The 20,870-nt window shown below is 38.4% G+C and overlaps 1 protein-coding gene across 8 annotated transcripts in view; it reads right to left on the reverse strand.

Moving 5' to 3' along the window:
- Mta3 (metastasis associated 1 family member 3) overlaps nt 1-20,870 on the reverse strand; it is a 224,026-nt gene that overhangs the window by 42,697 nt on the left and 160,459 nt on the right. For all 8 annotated transcript variants that reach the window (XM_087215960.1, XM_087215959.1, XM_087215957.1 and 5 more), the window contains 1 exon segment: nt 4,457-4,645. In XM_087215960.1, coding sequence (XP_087072086.1) covers nt 4,457-4,645 — 189 coding nt within the window.

Here is a 20,870-nt window from a genome sequence, read left to right on the forward strand (position 1 = left end):
CCTATCTCAAAATATAAACTTTAAATGTATAATAGGTAATGTGAAATAGGAAGAAAAGGGGCAAAGGGGAAGGAAGTGGGAGGGATAGGGGAAAGGATAGAAGGGAATGGGATTAATATGAGAAAATGGAAAAATACGAACAAAATCTTTGTAAATAGGGAGGAATGGAGGGGTTGAAGGGAGGGCTGGGCAAGGGTGAAAAATAACCAAGAGAGACTATGTAAAGGTGCAAATTTCCAATGATGAATGTCATTATATTGTATACCTAAAATGTACCAATGATTGGAATGAATAATCGATAATGTAAAATAGGAAGAAAAGGTCCAAAGGGGTAGGGGTAGTGGGAGGGGCAGGGGAAAGGAAAGAAGGGAAAGGAAAAATGATGAGAAATGGAAAAAATGGAAATAAAGTCTTTGTACATAGGGAAGGGTGGAGGGGGTGAAGGGAGGGCTAGGAATGGGGAAAAAATAAGAAACAAGATGCATTATGTAAAAGTACAATTCCCAATGAGAAATGTAATTGTGTTGTATACCTAAAATGTACCAATAAAAGAATTTAACATAAAAAATAAAAAACTTTAAAAGGAGGGCTAGGAATATAGCTCGCTTGCGAAGGCTTGGGTTCAATGCCCAGTAAACTAAAAAAAAAGAGGGAAGCTTGGCATGGTGGTGCATGCCTGTAATACCAGCAGGAGTAAGCTGAGCCAGGAAGACCACAAGTCCAGCTTGGACAACTCAGTGACTGAGCAAGACCTTGATACCAAAAAAACAAAACAAACAAACAAAAAACTCAAAAAACTGCTGGGGAAACTCAGTGCACAGGCCCTAGGTTCAATCATGGATACCAGAATGAATGGCTGGCCTAAAAATACCTCCTACTACTATAAATAAACACCAAACTCTTGGAACAGTCTCTTGACATTCTATCTTGTTCATGAATATAATAATGCTGTTGGGGTTTTTTTGGTTGTTGTTACCTTCATAAGATAACAAAATTCTTACAAACTGGTAGCATAGTATATATTTTTACTTTTGTTATACTCCAGTCTGCATGAAAAGGTTACTGAAACATTAAGTCCTAGGGAAAATGAAGAAAAGACCGTAGACTTGCCTTCTAAGAATGACCGTCAGTCTTACTGCAGAAGCGGCTAATGATCAATGCTGTCATCACTGTGTGACCAGAAACTCAACTACCAAACTGGAAGGCTACTTTTCTACCTCTGGCTCCAAGATGCTGTGCCTCTACAATGATCCCTACAGGCCTGATGCTTTTTGAATCAGATCTGACTCTCTTGCCACTACATCTATGCTACAATCCAAATTATATCCAGAATCTTAGATGCAAGGAAGTCTGGGAAATGTGGATTTTAACCCAGATGCTCCCCTAGAATGTGGTTTGAACATGTGGTTGATAGGCCAATCCAGTTAAGATTTGTTGTATTTTAGAGACCGGAATTAGACAACAGAGTCAAAAACCGCAAAATGTTTTGTTAGATCATGAAAGTAACCAAAAAAATTCCAAAAGCATTACTATATTCATTTTCATATAGTGACTTTATTTTGTGACAACATCAGCCTCTATGTTCAAAAATACTGGGCCGACACCCTGTTCAGATTCCTTTCCTAGTTCCCTATTAAATGTCTGGGAATATGTCTGCAAATCTTGTACCTCAGTTTTGACTTTGCCGTGTACTCTTTCTTCTCTGCCTGTACCTTCAGAGATCTGGCTAAAACACCAGGTACTCCTTTAAGCCTCTTTTTAACTGGCCCAACTATGCCTTCCCAGGCAGGTGGTGGAACCACTGAGCTAAATCCCTGGCCCTTGGTTTGTTTGATTTTTGAAACAGGGTCTTGCTATGTGTCCCAGGCCTCCCTCAAACTCATGGCTTCCTACTGCCTCAGCCTCCCACATGCTGAGATTATAGTTGTGTGCTACCACCCCAGGCTGGAAAAGGAGTTTCACTTATTTCTCACCTTCTATTCCTTTATCAGACCTGCAGATTTTGTTCTTTAAGAGATTTGTTCTTGCAATCTCTATATAGTTATGTAGCTCCATTATATGAATAACTGCTATATTAATATCTCTGCACTGTTATGTTTTTCTGACCATCTGACTACATATCACCAATGCGTTTTAAATTCCCAGGTGCACATCCAACAAATTTAAATTGCGGGGGCCGGGGATTTAGCTCAGTGGTTCCTCTGCCTGCGTTGCAAACACAAGGTCCTGAGTTTGATCCCCAGTACCAAAAAAAAAAAATTTAAACTGCAGCATGTAACTATTTGGGTATGAATGAGTTTTTGCCAGAACAAATGTCAGTGATACTAGCAACTTTAATTACTGTGTTTGGAATTCAATGTATTAATACATATTGATAAGTAATAATTTTGCTTCACAAAACAACATAAAAGGCAGGATACTGTATCACATCAAATATGACGGTCTGTGGGAAGATTCTATTTCTATAATTTAAACAATAGCTTCAACAGAAATCTACTATGAGCTAGCTAGCTAGCTATGTATGTATGTATTTATTTATTTATTTTGGTACCGGGGATCGAACTCGGGTCCTTGCGCTTGTGCAGCAGGCGACGAAACCACTAAGCTAAATCCCCAGCCCAACTATGAGCTTTTTAAATAAACTCTTCCCTTATTTCAAAGAGTTTACGCTTCACTAAAGCTTATGAAGCCCATAAATGCAACAAATGCATAAATTCTCATAAAGGCAACAAATGGAAGTACATAATATGCAACAAAAGGAAGCCCATAAATGCTCATAAATGCAACAAAAGGAAGTACATAATATAGCAGACAAGACTACCTAGAATTTAAAATGTAAAGATGTTAGATCTGAAGTGCCCTCAACACACCTACAGTAACTGCGAGAGTGCATGTGTAAACTTAATTGTGACTGTGACCACTAATCTTGCTATGTCAATTTCACTGCACTAAGAAACACCTAGCAAATTAGTAAAGCACACTCACACTCCTGTGTAGGTCATGGAAGAGAGACCTTAGGTCCCATACATGGTTCCCAACTTGCTTCTCTCTAGTACTGTTCTACTCTGCTTCCTGGCTGCCATGAACCAAGTAGCTTTGTTCCTCCATGCCCTTGCTTACCAGAGACTGAATTCCCTTAAAATGTGAGCCAAATTAAACTCTTCCTTCAAATTTTGAGTGTTGGGTACTGTGTCCAGCAACACGAAAGCTGATTAATACAGAAAACCCGTATCAGAGATGTAGGGCCTTTGCTGTAATTGTACCTGACCATGAAGTGCAGAAGCTTTTGGAACTGATTTGTGTAAGAATTGTGGAAAGATTTAGGGATGCAGGCAAGTGTGGCCTTAAAATGCGGTAAACATTGTCTGATGGGTAATTCCAGTCAAAACTCTAAACACAAGAATCCTGACAGGGCTGTGGACAGTAAAGGGCAAGATCAGGATGTCTGAGTTGGGAGCAAGGACTTTACTGGCAATTGTACTAGAAGTCATGTGTGCTACACTCTGGAAGAAAATGTTACCTGTATTTTGTCCACATCCTGGGACTTTGTGAGAGACAAAGATTAGAGTGGTGAACTAATCTGGGGCAGAAAATTCCAAGACAGCCCAACATTCAGGGTTTGGCATAGATAATGCTGGTGGCTTTTGGCCAGATTTATCATTAGAACTGGAGGTAAAAGGAAGAGCAGAAATTTTTGAAAACCTTAAGCCAAGTGCTTTGCACAGGACCAAGAAGAAAGACGTCCATATTGTCATTAAGAAGAGCCAAAGACTGACTCCCACCATAAAGCAAATTCTGCTGCTCTACTTGAAGGGATCACTTTTATATTACAAGTCTGCTTCAAATTTAGGTTCAACTACTAAGTTGAACACTTAGTACAAAAAAAAAAAAAAAAAAACCAAACAGGGCTGGGGATTTAGCTCAGTGGCATCTCACCTGCCTGGCAAGCACAAGGTCCTGAGTTTGAGCCCCATTTCCAAAAAAACAAAAAGCAAAAAAAACCCAGAAGCTGTAAAGGAGAATCATGGGCCTAAATGCAGAGATGAGAAACATTTAGCAAAAGTGGTCAAAACTTTCCGTATTTTAACTTAGAACTCAGAACTAAAGAGAATAAATTCATACCATCAAATTTACACTGAGAACTCAGGGCTTCTTATCATTGGATCTTATTTACACTTACTGCCCAGAACAAATACCAGTTTCTCCCTTGAATGACTGGCCTTCATTCTATTTTGAGCAGATAAAAATCACTATGTTAGGGGATAAGGGTGTAGCTCAGTGGTAAATAACATGCTCTGCATGCTCAAAGCCCTGCTTCTGATCCACACACCCCCAAAAAATTTACTACAACCTATATAGGCTTGCTAAATGAATACTACAAAGGGTTACCAGATTCCTAAATGAGATAAAATATTCCTAGCCCAACATTTTATTTTATTCACAATTTTCTACTTACAAAGTCTTGACGTATATCATTGAAGTCTTTGCCATATTTTTCCAATGCCTCTTCAAATAAGCTAGCTTCAGAGGCTGACCATTCTTCCATTTCATCTCTGCATAAAACAGGTCCTCCAAGTGGTACCAAGACACTAATTGCACTGCTCAAGTCATAGCCATGTCTGTACAACGTATCCATAGCATGAAACTAGAGAAACAAAAATGAATAGGAAATGTCAACTAGATATGCATATTTGCTAGATTATTTCAGAAGAAAAACATTAAAATGAATTAATAACAAAATAACTTAAGCAGTACTTTTAAAATTAAAAAAACCAGAATGGATTGCAAAATAAGTATTTAAAATTTCATTTGCTGCTTTAAAAAAATGTTGACTTGTTCCAGGTGTGGTGGCGCACGCCTGTATTTCAGTTACTTGAAGACTGAGATAGGAGGATCACAAGTTCAAGGCCAGCCTGAGTAACTTAGTAAGACTGTGTCTTAAAAACAGGCTAGGGATATAGCTCAGTGGTAGGATGTTTGTGTAGCATATGCATAGCTTGGATTTAATGCTCAGTAACAGCAAAAGGGGTGGGAGGTAGGATGTGAAAATGCTGAATTGTACCTTTTTAGGGTGTGTATGCCAAGGTTACTTGAGTTATATAAAATTCATACAGCTTTTCCTGGCTAGGGAGAAATGGATAATGTATCAGAGAGGGAGAAAAAATATTCTAGGGTAATGGAGAAAAAATGAGAACCAAGATGCACTATATAAAGGTACAATTCCCAATGAGAAATGTAATTGTGTTGTATACCTACAATGTACCAATAAAAGAATTTAATACAAAAAAAAAAATATTCTAGGGTTAGAATAAGAGAAGAAATGAAAAGAAACCAATGGACTGGAATATGATACTTAAGACAAAACAAAATGATATATCCATGTTAAACAGGCAAAACAAAAACAAAAGTGCATATTCATGTTAAAATGGTAACCTGAGATTTTGGAAAACCAAGAACAGATGACCAAGTTTGCTTACAACACATAGGGTGATGTGCTTCCTATACATTTCAACCAAGTGTCTTGAAAAGAAGAAAGACAGGGCCAGAGATGTAGCTCAGTGGTGTCGCACCTGCCTGGCAAGTGCAAGGTCCTGAGTTCGATCCCCAGTGCCAAAAAGAAGAAAAAAACAAAAAACAAATACCGAAAGGAGTAAAGACAGATTGGTGCATATTATCACCTGGTGCTTAAGATCAGCTTTTTATTTTTTCCCCTTTTCCTTCGGCAAAAGTACCTCAGGTCTAGCTTACTTAAAAAGCATTTTTCTGCACTCAGAACAATGAATAAAGTAGGTTCGAAAACCAAGTTTTAAAAACCTTCGATGGGGCCGGGGATTTATCTCAGTGGTTCCGCCGCCTGCCTTGCAAGCACAAGGATCTGAGTTCGATCCCCGGTACCAAAAAAACAAAAACAAAAACCTTAGATGGTTTTTCTACTGGAGAGAGAGATTCATTCATTCATAACATGTACATACACTTTGTATAACAGGAAAATCGCAAAACAGGACAATCAGCTGTGTACACACACTAAGGTTTGCAGACTTGGTGACAAGGTGAGTCAATCCTTGCCCAAGTGAGAACTAGTTCTTTTCCATTCCTTCCCATCCAGACTTTCTAACACATAAACACTGAGTCTTCCATCTTTTATACAAAGTACCTTCTGCTACTGATTAATAACTTCACAGATGGGAGATGGCTTCATTTCTATACAACAATTAAGTCTCTTAAAATTGAATTACTATTTAAGTGATTCCTGAATATGTGGTAAGGAACTGTGGAAAGTTCCCTATGTGTATAAGAACATGCAATAAATTCTAATATCAACTAATACATATAAAGAGAAAAATGATTAGCCAAGTGTGCACGAATCGTATATATTTACAGAATAAGAACAGAGTGTGAATCTATTGACAGAGCTAATGCAGTATTTAGAATATGGAAATAAGTTTGGAAATAACTAAACTGCTTTAATAAGGGTTGACATCTCACTTAAATCATGATTCTACTAAACAAAAGCCAAGCAGACTTTTCATTATAAATTTCCTAGTTATAATCACCAAACCCACTGATACTATACAGTCTTGCTGTATGTGTCACAATCATCCAAGTGAATTTCTTTTCTCCCTTTTTTTGGGGGGAGTGGGGGGTGGAATATGAGTCAAGGTCTTGGTATATAGTTCAAGCTGGCCTGGAATGCACTATGTATAGTTCAGGCTGGCCTTGAACTCACTGCAATCCTCCTGCCTCAGCCTCCTGAGTGCTATTTCAGTTGTGTACCACCACATCCGGCTTCCAACCTTCTGTGGCAGGGGTTGCAAAAACGCCAATCAAGAATTGATCTTGATTCCTTACATATTATGATCTTGATTCCTATGGATATTATGTGCCCTGCAAATTATAATATCAACAGACGCTTGCTTGTCTAGCTAACCTCATTAAGCAGACTGCAATTTAGCATCAGCTCAGTATTTACTTTCATATACTTTTACATCACCTCTGAAACTAGTTTCTGAGTAACTGATTGATGAAAATGAAAAAAATCAATACCATTTAGAGATCTCTATAATTAATAATATCCCCACAAGTCATTATTTTATAACTTCCTAAATCCATCCCCCTATCCCCCCCATATCGGGAATCAAACTCAGAACCTTGCGCTTGCCAGGCAGGTGCAGTGCCACTCAGCTACATCCCCTACCCTTTAAATTTATAATTGATAACAAAACTAAAAGATTATGCTGGGCGTGGTGGTTCACTTCTATAATCCCAGCACTTGGGAAACTGAGGCAGAAAGATTGCCAGAAATTCAAGCTTGAGGCCGGCATTAGCAACATATCAAGACCTTGTCTCAAAAATACCCAAAACATGAAAAAACAAGCAAACAAACAAAGCTAAAAGATTAAATGATTTTTCAAAATTCAATAATTATACAAATTAACTGATGAAGACATTTTTCAAGAGATAAAAGCAATTTTTATAATTAACAGGTGCTCTGAAACAAAAAGACACAGAACTAAATGCATTTGTTACACCAACCACTCAAAACCTCTCAAGCCCACATTTAGCCAGGGATTTAGCTCAGTCTACCTCACAAGCACAAGGTCCTGAGTTTGATCCCCGGTACCAAAAAAAAAAAAGACTAGACTTCAAGCCCACATTTAAATCACAGCCCAGAGAAGAGTGCAGTACTATTCCACATGGTAGAAAGGAAACATCTCACCAGGTTTGTGCACTGGGGGGGGGGGTGTGTCCTAGGGCACAATTCTATTGAAATCAATGATAATGTTCACCAAGAAAACCAGAGGATCACATTATTTGCTAAATGTCCAAATTAATCCCATCTTTTTGGCACACAGATGTTTCTTTTAAACAGATTTTTACACAGTTTCACTCTACCCTTTTTTAAAAGCTCTAGGTAAAACATAAATATAATTTCTACCCCAGAAGAGACAATATCCAATAAAGGACATAAGCTATGAAAGAATACAGTTGTTTGACATACAACCAACAATTTAAGGTTCATCATCACTAAGATAATGAAAATTTGAAGATCCAGAGAAGTTTAAAAACAGGAACGACTAGACATTTGGTGAGTAAAGTCAAGATACTGGCTGGCAAGGAACATGAAGGAAAACTTTTGAGGTATGATATACTTTATCTAAATCTGGTGATGGTCATACGGATGTATGCACAGGTAAGATTTATAAAATGTACAACAAAGTGCAGGACAGTACAAATACACATATAATTTATCTCAACTTAAAATAAGAAAAAATTTAATAAGCATAAAATCCCTAAAGTCTTCCCTTTGCAAAAATACCATCTTTCCAATAGATACACACATTGCAAGATTCATTCAAATATAAATTTTAAAAATCATCACCCAGCACAAGTTGTTCTCTCTGCCAATAAGTGGTGAAAGTGTTGTCACATTTCATCTCATTCATAACAGATGGAGATGACAAACAGAGGTATTTTAGGAGAAAGACTGACAAGGAAATCTTGGCAGTGGAATTCTCATCTTTTGTTCATTAAGCAGAATACTATGGTTAATTTGATTGTTGTTCAGCAAATATTCTTACCCCAAATCTCCCAAAGAAACTTCTCTCACTGCACTGATGTTAGGATTGGCCATGTGACTTGTTTGGCCAGGACAATGTTAAGATATGTGTCCTGGGGGGGCCGGGGATTTAGCTCAGTGGTTCCACCACCTGCCTCACAAGTGTAAGGTCCTGAGTTCGATCCCTGGTACCAAAAAAACAAAACAAAACAAAACAAAAAAGATATGTGTCCTGGACAGAGACTGGACATGTGTTTGTTCATCTGGTCTTGCCCTCTTGTGCTACTGACTTCTGTGTGCACAGGATGAGAGCTACACAGGGCAGATTTACACCCAACATGTAGCTTGGCACTTATGTCAGCTCGATGTAGTTTACTAGAATCCTTGACAATCTGCAGATGAGTATGAGAAACCAATGTTTGTTGTTATAGGCCCTAGAAATTTGGGGCAGTGTGATAGACTTTCCCCCCTTAAAGAACAGAGAACTTACCTACATGCCAAAAGTGCTGGGAACACACAGCCCTCATTCCCCTTGGTTTTCTAAGGAATTATCTCAATTAAAGAAAAGTTACTGCTCTGGGTAGCCTACACTTACAGATGCAAGATGCAACTGCCCCAACCAGAGAGAACCCTTCGGTATTCCCTGTGAAGTCAGATAAGGCCTTTGTTCAGACTGCACCACAGCCTACCTTCTCCCAATATCCAGTCCGGCCTCCAACCCTCCTCTGCAGGTGTTAATTCCAAAGACATTTCCAATTAAAATTTCTTTCATGAAAAACATCCTTACAATCTGCTTCCCAGGAGACTCAACCTGTCATACAGCACTGTTATGACAGCACCTAACTAATACACATAGGTGTTCAATACTATGATTTGCTCAGAAATAGTTTTACAAAGCATAAATGAGAACATGCAAAATATCACATCTACTTTGTTGAGCATAAGGTTTTTTTCTTCAAGCAGAAAGTGAATAAATATAGGGGGGAATGAGATAAAATTAAATTTAAAAAAAAAAAGAGCTGGGGATTTAGCTCAGTGGCACCGCACCTGCCTGACAAGCATAAGGTCTTGAGTTCAATCCCCAGTAACTCCCCCAAAAAGTAAATGAATATAAACTCTCAGGAGTAAAACCTAAAACTATGATCAAGGCAAAATTTTTATACATAAAAAAGAGGTATGGCCTATGTGGTGGGACACTTCTGTGATTCCAGCATTCTGAGAGCCTGAGGCAGGAAGATTGCAATTTCCAGCCCAATTTGGGAAACTCTTGCCTCGAAATAAAAAAATAGAAAAGGGGTTGGGGGATATAGCTCAGTGTCTAAGTCCTGGAAGAAATGGAGAGACAGAGAATGAATTAAAACAAAAAACACTTTCAATTTTTTCTTCAATGGGAGCAAAATACTGAGAGAATCATATTTCAGGTCCTAAGAGAAAACTTAAAAGAATTAGGTGCATGCATGTTCTTGGACCATAACACTCCGCCCAAGGCAATTAATGTAAGTTTACAAACTTCATCTTACCTAGGAAATTAACTCACAGTTCAAATTTTAAAAATATCTAAGGTAAATTAGGAGGTATTTAAAATCAAACAACAATGAAAACATGTAAAAGTCTTACAGCGAAGTTGGTAGAGGGGCATTCACAATCATAAACATTTATAATGAAAAAGACAAACAAAAATGAAATTGGCCCCCAAAAATGGTCTTAAAAGTTGAAAAACTGCAGAGTAAGCCTGAAAGAAAATAGAAGAAACGATAAGAAATAAACTAAATAGGAAACAGGTTAAGAAAATAAAACTATAATCTCATTATTTCAGAAAACTAATAAACAAGAAACCTCTGGCAAAATTATCAGAAAAAAAAATTATGAGATGATACACATAAAATGCCATGATCATGAACTACAAAGGTAGACTAAGGAAACATTCAGGATTGAAGAAGATTGTGGAGAATTGGAAACTAAATGTCCTAAATTATTCACAAGGAAATCTTGGACCAGAATTTTTTTCTTTTACTCTATAAAGGCATTACTGGGATAGCTAATAAACCTGAATAAAGCTTTGTAGATTATACTATTATAACAATGTTGTTGTTTTTTAATTTTATTTTGGTACTGGGGATCGAACTTGGGACCTTGAGCTTGTGAGGCAGGCAGGAGAACTACTAAGCTAAATCCCTAGCCTGACAATGTTGTTTTTAAAGGGGGTATTACCACAATGTCAATTTCCTGAATCTGTGGTAATTGTACCATGCTTGTTTATGAAATATACCCACAAATAGTGGTAAAGGGACATCCATTCTGAAATTTACTCTCAAACTGATCAGAAACAATGTTAACAGAAACAATATATGGCTTAGCATGGTGGAACACACCTATAACACAGCACTAGGGAGGCTGAGGCAGGAGGATGGTCAGGAGTTCAAGGCCAGCCTGGGCTATATAGTAAGTTCAAGGTCAGCCTGGACTACACAGCAGCGAGATCCTGCCTCAAAAACAAACAAACAAACAAACAAACCCCAATTTGTATCCAGTGTCAAAGTTTATGGGAAGCTGTTATATATTTTGGACAGAGTTCTGTCCTACACCCCAACGGGTCAGAACAAACCAGAATGGAGTCACTTTTGCTAAATGCCATTAATCAAACTGAACAGAAGATTCAGTCACCAAGCTAAACTGGCACAGTTTACCTGAGCAGTTAAGGAAATGCCCTCTTCTTTACTCCTGTAAGGAATGTAACTTTTGAAATGCTTCTTGTTCCCTGCTTCTGTTTCTTCAGCCCTTTTCTGTCCACCAAGCCAGCCTCTCACTCAACTTATATGAATAATCACTCTGTTTTACAGAATGAGGTGATGTTATTTCTAGAAAAGTAAAAGCCAATTTGATCTTTACTTTCAATTTGTTGTAATTTCGTCCTTTTTTGCTTCTTCACAATAGACACAGATAATGATGATACAAATAGTAAAATGGTAATAGGACAATTTCGTTGAAGAGAACATAGGAAGTTTTTTTACTATTTCTGTACTGTATCAAAATACAGACAGTTAAGTTTTAAGAAATTATAACCACATGCTATCATTAGCTCACATTTATATCCAAATCTCTTCAGCAATAATCCTAGAAAAAGCTGTTAAAACTTTTTTCATTGTATTTCCTCAAGTTCAAATCTATAGCAATTGTCTCGTGTTTCCAATAGCAGTGTTGAATTCATGAGCAAAAAAGTGGAAAGGACAGTATTTATCCTCCTCAAAAAACACTCATTTACACTTAAAGAAAAAGATGGACGGACAACTCTCCTGGGGCAGTATGCAGTGCCTCCATACTCATCCGTAAAAGACCCCCAGCCCAAAAGGTGAGGGTCATGGAGAATATTGTTATCTTAATGATGCATTTAGCAAGAAGAAAAAGTTAATGTCTCCTATTTCTTGCTGAAGTGATAGACCATTAATACTAATTCTAATTTTACATTTTGGAAATATGAGTAACACTCCTCTTAGGTAACAGAATGACTTTTTGAAAGTTACAGAAATTCTCATTTTATCAATTTTATATTCATTTTGAAGACTAGATTTCATACGTTGATATCCAAACTATTAATCAAAAGATTTATACACATTGTATGCCTCGTAACTGTCCTCAAACAGGTCATGGTGGCATATGCCTGTAATTCCAGCACTAGGGAGGCTTAGGCAGGTCAGCCTGAACTACACAGTGAGGTCCTGTCTTACGGAAAAACAAAATCAAGGGCCAAGGATTTAGCTCAGGGGTTCCGCCACCTGCCTCAAAAGCCCCAAGTTCGATCCCAGGTACCAAAAAACCCCCCAAAAACCCAAAATCAGAAACCAGCAACTACTGTAGCATTTACTGAGCTCTTGAGCTCTGACACAGTGCTAGACTGATGCAATGCTAGACAATGCTCTACCCTTCCAAAGTAACATTCATGTGATCCCAAGTTAAAGAAAGGCATGCTGAGTGCCTTACTCGGGGGATCACTGAGTTTCATCAAGTTGTGTATTCTGTTACAGGCAGGGATCAGCAACTTACAGAGCATATCTGTATACCTTTTCTTGCCCACCTACAACACTCCTGAAGCAAAACAAGCAGACTGCATTATTATTACGATTGCAGATGAGGAGATGTAGACGTGGGTGGGTTATGTAACTTGCATACAGCTACATAAACCATAAGCTATAGGCTGGGGGGGGGAAACACTAAGGGATCACAAAATTACATCTCTTTGTATGCCTTTGTCACGGCATTACAATCAATAGACAAAAAAACTAAAAGCAATTCTGATGGAAGAACACAGTGTACCACATATATACAATGGATCTTCATTCATCATTAAAAAGGAAGTAACAAAATTCTGACAAATGGTAGAACATGGATGAGCCCTGAAGTCATGCTAAGTAAAACAAGCCAGTGACAAAAGGCCAGAGCAGCCAAACTCATAGAGACAGATAGTGCAATGGCAACTGCTGGGGGTGTGAGTCAGAATAGGGTAGCTGGAATGGAAACAATGTTTAATAGGTAAGAAGTTTCAGTCAGGGAACATGAAGTTCTAGAGATAGACGGTGGAGATGATTATACAACACTGTGAATCTACTTAAATGTATATTTTACTACAAAATTTTTAATAGTACATCTCTTGCTTATATCTTTCTACAGTTCATATTCTTCAGACTATGTATGTACAGCTCTGGTGATACAGGCCACGTATCCCTTATCTGAAATACTTAGGACCTTGGAAGTGTTCTGCATTTTGGGTTTGTTTGGACCTGTTGGCTCTTTACATGAGTGTATCACAAAACAGCCTGTCAGAGATTACTAGATTAAAAAAGTTTTGAAAAAAGAGTAAGAGTAAATTAGCCGAGTTGTGAGAGCATCCAAGCAAAACCCAACTGAACATGTAAAGCCTGTGGCACAATGCAGACCACAAAAATCAAAGGACAGAGACAGCTTGCTTAAGAGTCAAAGGGCGCAGTACTTGAGCAGAGAGACTAGAAAGAGAGGCCAAGCAAAGCCCTGCCATGAGGCTTAATAAAGATTGGGGTTTTTAACCGTAAATGTAATTAAAAGCCACTAAAAGGACATAAGGCATAAGACAGCAAATCAGAGTTGCTTTTTTTGAGACAGGGTCTTGCTATGTAGTTCAGCCTGACCTTGAACTCATTATGTGGTCAAGGATGGCCTTAAACTCATGGTGATCCTCCTGCCTCAGCCTGGGAGGCCTGGGTTAACAGGTGTACACCACCACACCCTGATCAGACTTTTAAGAGAACAGACATAATACAGACCTAAACATCTTCCTTCTATCCTACTAACCAACACAGTCTGACCTTTCTTGAAATCTGGATTGTCATTAGGAAATCTAGGTTCCTGGGCCTGACTCTGTCACTAATTAAAAGTGAGTCTTAGGGGCCAGGGATTTAGCTCAGTGGTTCTGGCGCCTGCCTTGCAAGCGCAAGGTCCTGAGTTCGATCCCCAGTACCAAAAAAAAAAAAAAAAAAAAACCCACAAAAGTGAGTCTTAGGGCCGGAGATTTAGCTCAGTGGCACCACCCCTCCCTCGCAAGCCCAAGGTCAAGAGTTCAATCCCCGGCACCCAAAGAAAAAGTGAGTCCTTAAATTATATTTCATTGTTCTATGTCTTGGGCTCATCACCTGTACAATAGTTTATGCTAGATTTTTAAGTTCAAACAATGAAAACACCTCTTTTTCTTTTACTATACCCCAAAGACTTAATGCTGAGTCCTGGCAAAAAAGAAAAGCTAGTGCCTCAACTTCTCCAGGACTGAGGCTTTGCTCCAATAGCAGGTCACTAAAGATGTTCCTGACACTGCTCCAACAGTGAAGTGGAGGCCCTCTTCTGGTCAATACTACCAGACAGGGACTCACAGGCTAAACCTTGCACCAACTCCAGTGAGGCATTACACGTGATATTTCACTCACAGCCATCTTAGTTTGTGTAATCATACTCTATGATGATTGCATAACAACAAAATGGCCTAACAACATACTTGTGTCACAATGGTTTTTTGGGGGGTTTTTTTTGGTTTTTTTGGTACCAGGGATCAAACTCAGGACCTTGGCAGGCACAGTGCCATTGAACTAAATCCCTAGCTCCAGTCTGATTTATTCTTGTCAGTAAGCAAGGTATGACTGACTGTGCTACTTACTAACTAGCTCAGGATTTCTTCTGACCTAGAGCAGTGGTGGCATACCTATGACCCCTATATTATGTTTTTCTTTTAAGACAAAAGATGCTAATGAGTTGTTTTTTTCTAAACAAAAACCTCAGTATTCAAGTTTAATCACAGTGTTGGCACTTCATGATAAATAAGTAGGTTTTGGGTTGTAGTTTGGGCACTCCTCTCAAAAAGGTTTGCCATCATTGTCCTAGGGAATGTTGATCCCCATAAATGGGGGACGGGTTAATGTAGTAGATGCAGTAAAATGATTTTTCTTCCCTTGCATATTGTACAAAATATACTTTGTTTTAATAAAACAATGATCAACTCTACGAAGACTTCAAGGCTTCAATGTTTTGTTTTGGTTCTTTTTTTTTTTGGTACCGGGGATCGAACTCTGGTCCTTGCGCTTGCACAGCAGGCGATAAGGCTTCAATGTTTTTTTGGTACCGGGGATCGAATTCGGGTCCTTGCGCTTGCACAGCAGGTGGCGGAACCACTGAGCTAAATCCCTGGCCCTCTTCAATGTTTTTAATGATTCCAAATCTTACATAGATGAGCAGTATTCAGAGTTCTGTAGCATTCATAACAGACCTCAAAATGAGAAAGTTAAAACTAATGATGTGCAAATTACCTGCTCCCAAAATACTCTTAGTGATTTGACAAGTGCCATAAGGTTTCTTGGCTAAACAAATGTTGGATTAGAAATGCTAAAAGCCCACTGCAGTTCTTTCAGTAAAAGTCACAAAGAAAATCACCCGTGAAAGGCTGCCAGGGTTCCAGCAGTGCCAAGCTGTGCCCTCTGCCCTCTGCAGCAGGAGGCTTCAGAAGCTGTTGGTCGACTACTGCTGAAAGGAGCTAAGCTCATCGGCACAGGAACATGGACATAGAAGGAAAAGAATTTCACTCTCCAAATGGAGAGTCCATTTTTATTTAATGGCACAAAACCTTTCATGAGTTTCTTCTTGTAAACAATCTACTAAACTCATTATCAACAGTGCATAATCAATTTTTAACCATGCCCATTCATTTTCATAGACATGCCCAGGATCTAAGAGTCCAAGTAAAGCTGAACCCAGAGCTCTTCAAACGGAAACTAAGGCATTTAGGTGCAGCAGATGACCAAGCAATCAATCATCAATCTTCTTCAATTCTATCTAATCAAACTGATGATATTTACATGCCATTTTTATTTTTTTGGTACCAGCGAATGAACTCGGGACCTTGTGCCTGCAAGGCAGGTGGTGGAACCACTGAGCTAAATCTCCGGGTTAAATGCCATTTTAAAGAGAAAGAAGCAGAAGGTGTAAGAAGTAATCTAGTAGACAAGACTCCACAGTGAATACCTGTAATTCCAGCACTTTGGGAGGTTGAGGCAGGAGGATCACAAGTTCAAGCCCAGTTTGGTCAACTTAGTGACTTAAGGAGAACCTGTCTCAAAATTTAAAAATTAAAAAGGGCTAAAGAGGCAGCCTAATGTGGTCCAATCCCCAGCACCATTTTTTTTTTTAAAAAGAGCAATCTGGTGGGCTAATGAGAACAAATCTCAACCTATCTCTGAAACCAGATATTGAATATGACAACACACGACTTCTTGATCTCTGAGCTTACTTCTACTTAAAAAATAATTCTAGTAATATATCATTTAAGATAATGTATGTGATACAAGTGACTTCCAAATTACTACATACCAAAGGAAATAACAAAATGTGGATGGTAACAATGGAGAGTTGGGAGGTGCCTTTTCTAGAACTAACATAATAGGCAACAGTGACAGAAAACACACAAAATAACATTTGAAATACGGTACATTTGTAGTGTCCTCTTAAGATGCTTCTTTCATAAATAGGCTTCAGCCAGGTGCAGTGGAATGCACCTCGGGAGGCTGAAGCAGCGGATCACTGAAGCCCAGGAATTTGAGAAAACCCTGGGCAATATAGTGAAACCCCATGGGGGGGGGGGAGAGAATATGTGTATGTGTATGTTATATGTACGTATATAAAACCAGCCCTCACTGATAGAAACCAACACTGAATCTTGAAAACTGTCCTGGGCTGGGGATTTAGCTCAGTGGTTCCGCCGCCTGCCTCAAAAGTGCAAGGTCCTAATTTCATGTTCTGAAGAAATCCACTTACTGTCCCATACATTCACCAGCAGTGGGAAAGAGAGTCATCACAGCTGTGAACCAGGAGCCCACAAAGTGCCTGGCACCCCAGACCCACCTACAGGCAAATCAGCCCCATCAGCCCACCGTCACACAGCCTGGTACCTCCAGCACAGGCTTTTCCACACTCACTCCTCCAGCAGAGTAGAGAGAATGAGCTGGACTAAGACGGGGCAGCATCTGTTATCATCAGAGAAGTACCCTCTCATAACAGTATTAAACTACAAGGAACCACTTACATAAATAACACTACATCTATGTAAGGGAAGACATGCAATATTAGGAAAAATGACCTCCTAGATTCTTACATTAACAAAAACAGGGAAGGGGGAAAAATAAGAACCAAGAGAGATTATGTAAAGGTGCAAATTTCCAATGGTGAATGTCATTATATTGTATACCTAAAATGTACCAATAAAATATTAAAAAAACCAAAAAAATGTTTGCTGAGTAGATGTAGAACTCAGCAGGAGAGCATATGTTAAGCATGTGCAAGGCCCTACAATCACTTCCTGCCCACCCTCCAAAAACATCAGAGTAGAAGATGAGTTCACATATGGTTAAAGAAAATACAGGAGGAAGAGGAAGTATAACATTCCATGTTTTAAGAGACCTCAATTCTGTTAAAAACAAAGTCCACATGAGTCTTGGCTCATCAGTCATTGAAGTTTATTATGATGTGGTGTTGTTTTCTGAGTAACAAGTAGATCAACAAAACAGAAGAGAATATACTGGGAGCCCAGAAGCAGGCCTATATATCTAAAAACCTTGAAATATAATACAAGGAGAATTACAAATCATGAAGAAACAACAAATTCAATAAAAGGTGTTGGAATTAGTTTAACATATGGGGAAAAATTAGATCCATACTTCACTCATAAAAAGACACTCTAAATGTAATTATAATCTTAAATATGAAAAATAATTTTAAACTATTAGGAAAAATAGGACACAGCCAGAACTTCAAGCAGCCCTGAAAGCAGAGACTGGATTATGTAGCTACAAGCCAAGGAAGACTCAAAAACGCCGGCAGCCTATCTATCAGAAGGTGAGGAAGGAAAGCTACTCTCCCAGGGGTTCAGAGGGGGTTCATGAGCCTTGCTCATGGCCTGAATTTGATTTTTTTTTTTAAATTTTTTTTGGTACCGGGGATCAAACTCGGGACCTTGTGCTTGCGAGGCAGGAAGTGGAACCACTAAGCATAAATCCCCCGCCCTTGAATTTGAATTTTTGACATCCAGAATTCTGCAACAGATTTCTGTCATTGTAAGCAAAAGAAAAAAAAATCACCTTTAAAGTAATGAGAATGGACAAAGGCTATGCATCTAAAATACAATGAAAAACCCTAAGCCAGTAAACAACTGAAAATATGCTTAACTCATTAAGTAATCAGGGAAACAAATTAAAACAAGAAAGCATTACATTAGCAAGCATTTAAAATCTAAAGATACCAGCCAGATATGGTGGTGGATACCTGAAATCCCAGCACTTGGGAAGCTGAGGCAAGAGGATTACAATGAGTTTGAGGCCAGCCTGGGATACTAAGTTCAAAGCCAGTGCTTGCTTCGGCAGCACATATACTAAGTTCAAAGCCAGCCCAAACTACATAGCAAAAAGGAAAAACAAATAAACAACAACAAAAACAAAGTCTAAAAATACCAAGAAGTTAATGTAAGGAAATGGATGAGGAATGTAGAACACAGGACTGCAGGTATGACTCAGTGGGAGGGAGAGTACACACTTAGCATGTTCAATGTCCTAGGTTCAATTATCAGCAACACACACACACACACACGGATGGAGCGATCACTCAGTAACTGCTCATGGGATTATAAATCTCTACTATTCTGTACAAAATAATTTGGCTACACATGGTCAAATCATAAATGATCAACACAATGAATTACTATTCAAAGGCTAGAATACTGACACACATGATTACAAAGGGGGGTATTAAAATTTTCAATGCAGCCTTATGAGTAACAAAAAAAGAACATTAACATAGGGCCGGGGATGTAGCTCAGTGGCACTGCATCTACCTGGCAGGTACCAAGAGGGGGGAAAAAATGTACATAAAATACTCTGGTATTCATAACAGAATATATAAATAATGTGAGCCAGGCACAGTGAGTCAGGCCTATAGTCCCAGCTACTTGGAAGGCTAAGGCAGAAAGATTACATGAGCCCAGGATTTTGGGGCCACCCTAATGTGGGCAGCAAAGCAAGATTTCATCTCTTAAAAATAGTAAGAAAGGCATAGTGAGGTACTCCTATAATCCCAGCTACTCAGGAGACTAAGGCAAAAGGAACAAAAGTTTGAGGCCAGCCTGGGGAAACTTAGCAAGGTCCGGTCGTCAAAGTTTTTAAAGGACTGGTGGATATACTCAGTGAAGTAGCCACTTGACCTAGTATGTGTGGGTCCCTGGGTTCAATTCCTAGTAACACTCACACACGCATGCGTGTGCACACAATGTGGTACAATATAATATGAAAGAACACACAAATATTACAAAGCAGTTAAAATGAATGAACTGGGTGTGTACGTATTAATGTGGCTAGATGTCAGTAATAGGTAAAGGGCAAAATGTTACACAATAAATTTAAGCACATGCAAAAAAAATATTTCTGGAAATATACATAACTACATAGCAGAATTACAAAAAACACAAACTAGACACGTACAGATTTTTTTAGAGCAGCTACCTCTTAACAGGAGGCAGGGGGATTATACTTAACAAGAGGTACAGATGAAAGATTTGGATTCGGATTCAAAGAATACTAAGGACTTCAACATTTAACTATAATAGTTGAAAAAATTTTTATCTGAAGAACGAAAATATTAGTATTTGTTTGAGGTGGCATTATATGCAGTTTTATTACAGTATCCTCAGTCCTACTCTGTAATGTGCTATTACTATATTACCGTTTACAATGCATAAAAAGAAAGCCAGCTGTGGTGGTGCATGCCTGTAATCCCAGCACTCGGGAGGCGGAGGTAGGACAATCACTGCAAGTTCAAAGTCAGCCTCATCTACATAGTGAGTTCAAGATCAACCTGAATAACACAGCAAGACTTTGTTTCAAAACACAAAAACAAAAACAAAAAAAACACCAAAATAAACAAACCCCCCCCAAAACAAAGAAAAGAAGCATAAAAAGAAGGTGAAAGGAAGCATAGTAAAATGGTGAGAAAATACTACTGCAGTTATGAGAAGAAAGCTTTTCTGGGCTGCTGTGATGTTTCAATTATTCATATAAGGATCCATTAATTTTAGGGTTGGGGAAAATAGTTCTGAATACACAGGTACCATGTAGTTCAGGTCATAAAAGTATCCAATTTTTGAAGGTTTATATAATCATGATATCTATACTTTTGCTTCTATAGAGACATACCCTCCCAGCTGTAAACAACCAAAATATAAATCTATTTTGGAACTCTTAAACTTCTGCATAAAGTATTAATGTAGCAAACAAGACTTTTCGTTTTGTACTAAACAAGAATTCTAGTCTTTAAGAAAGAGTAAAGAAAGAAAGAAGTTCCATGATGGCTACTAATGACTACTAATGCTTTCATCACAACCTGTAATGGTACAAAAATATATACTTTAATATGCTGAAAAATACAATATATTTGATATAAAAATCCCATGATATGCACTTGAATATGCGCTTTTCATTATCAATATTTTGTGGAAAGCAACTCAAATTAGAATATAATCACAAAGTAATAAAACCCATCACTGTATTCCAATCCCATCAGAAAATAAAACTTAAACTTTTGTTATACAGAAGGAGAACCGTTCAAACAGCTTAACCTCACCAAAGCTCAGTTTCCTGTAAAAGAAGCACCCCACCATGCTTCTCAGAAAAGATTATGAGGACCAAATAAAATAACTTCAATTGACCCACAGGTTTACTGTTTTGGAAGTGACGAGAAAGAAGAAAGTGCCAACACATGTGCA

Source organism: Heterocephalus glaber, unplaced genomic scaffold (assembly GCF_053883595.1).
Source record: "Heterocephalus glaber isolate CG9 unplaced genomic scaffold, H.glaber_assembly_v1.0 deba00001457, whole genome shotgun sequence".
In the NCBI taxonomy this organism is placed as follows: Eukaryota; Metazoa; Chordata; class Mammalia; order Rodentia; family Bathyergidae; genus Heterocephalus; species Heterocephalus glaber.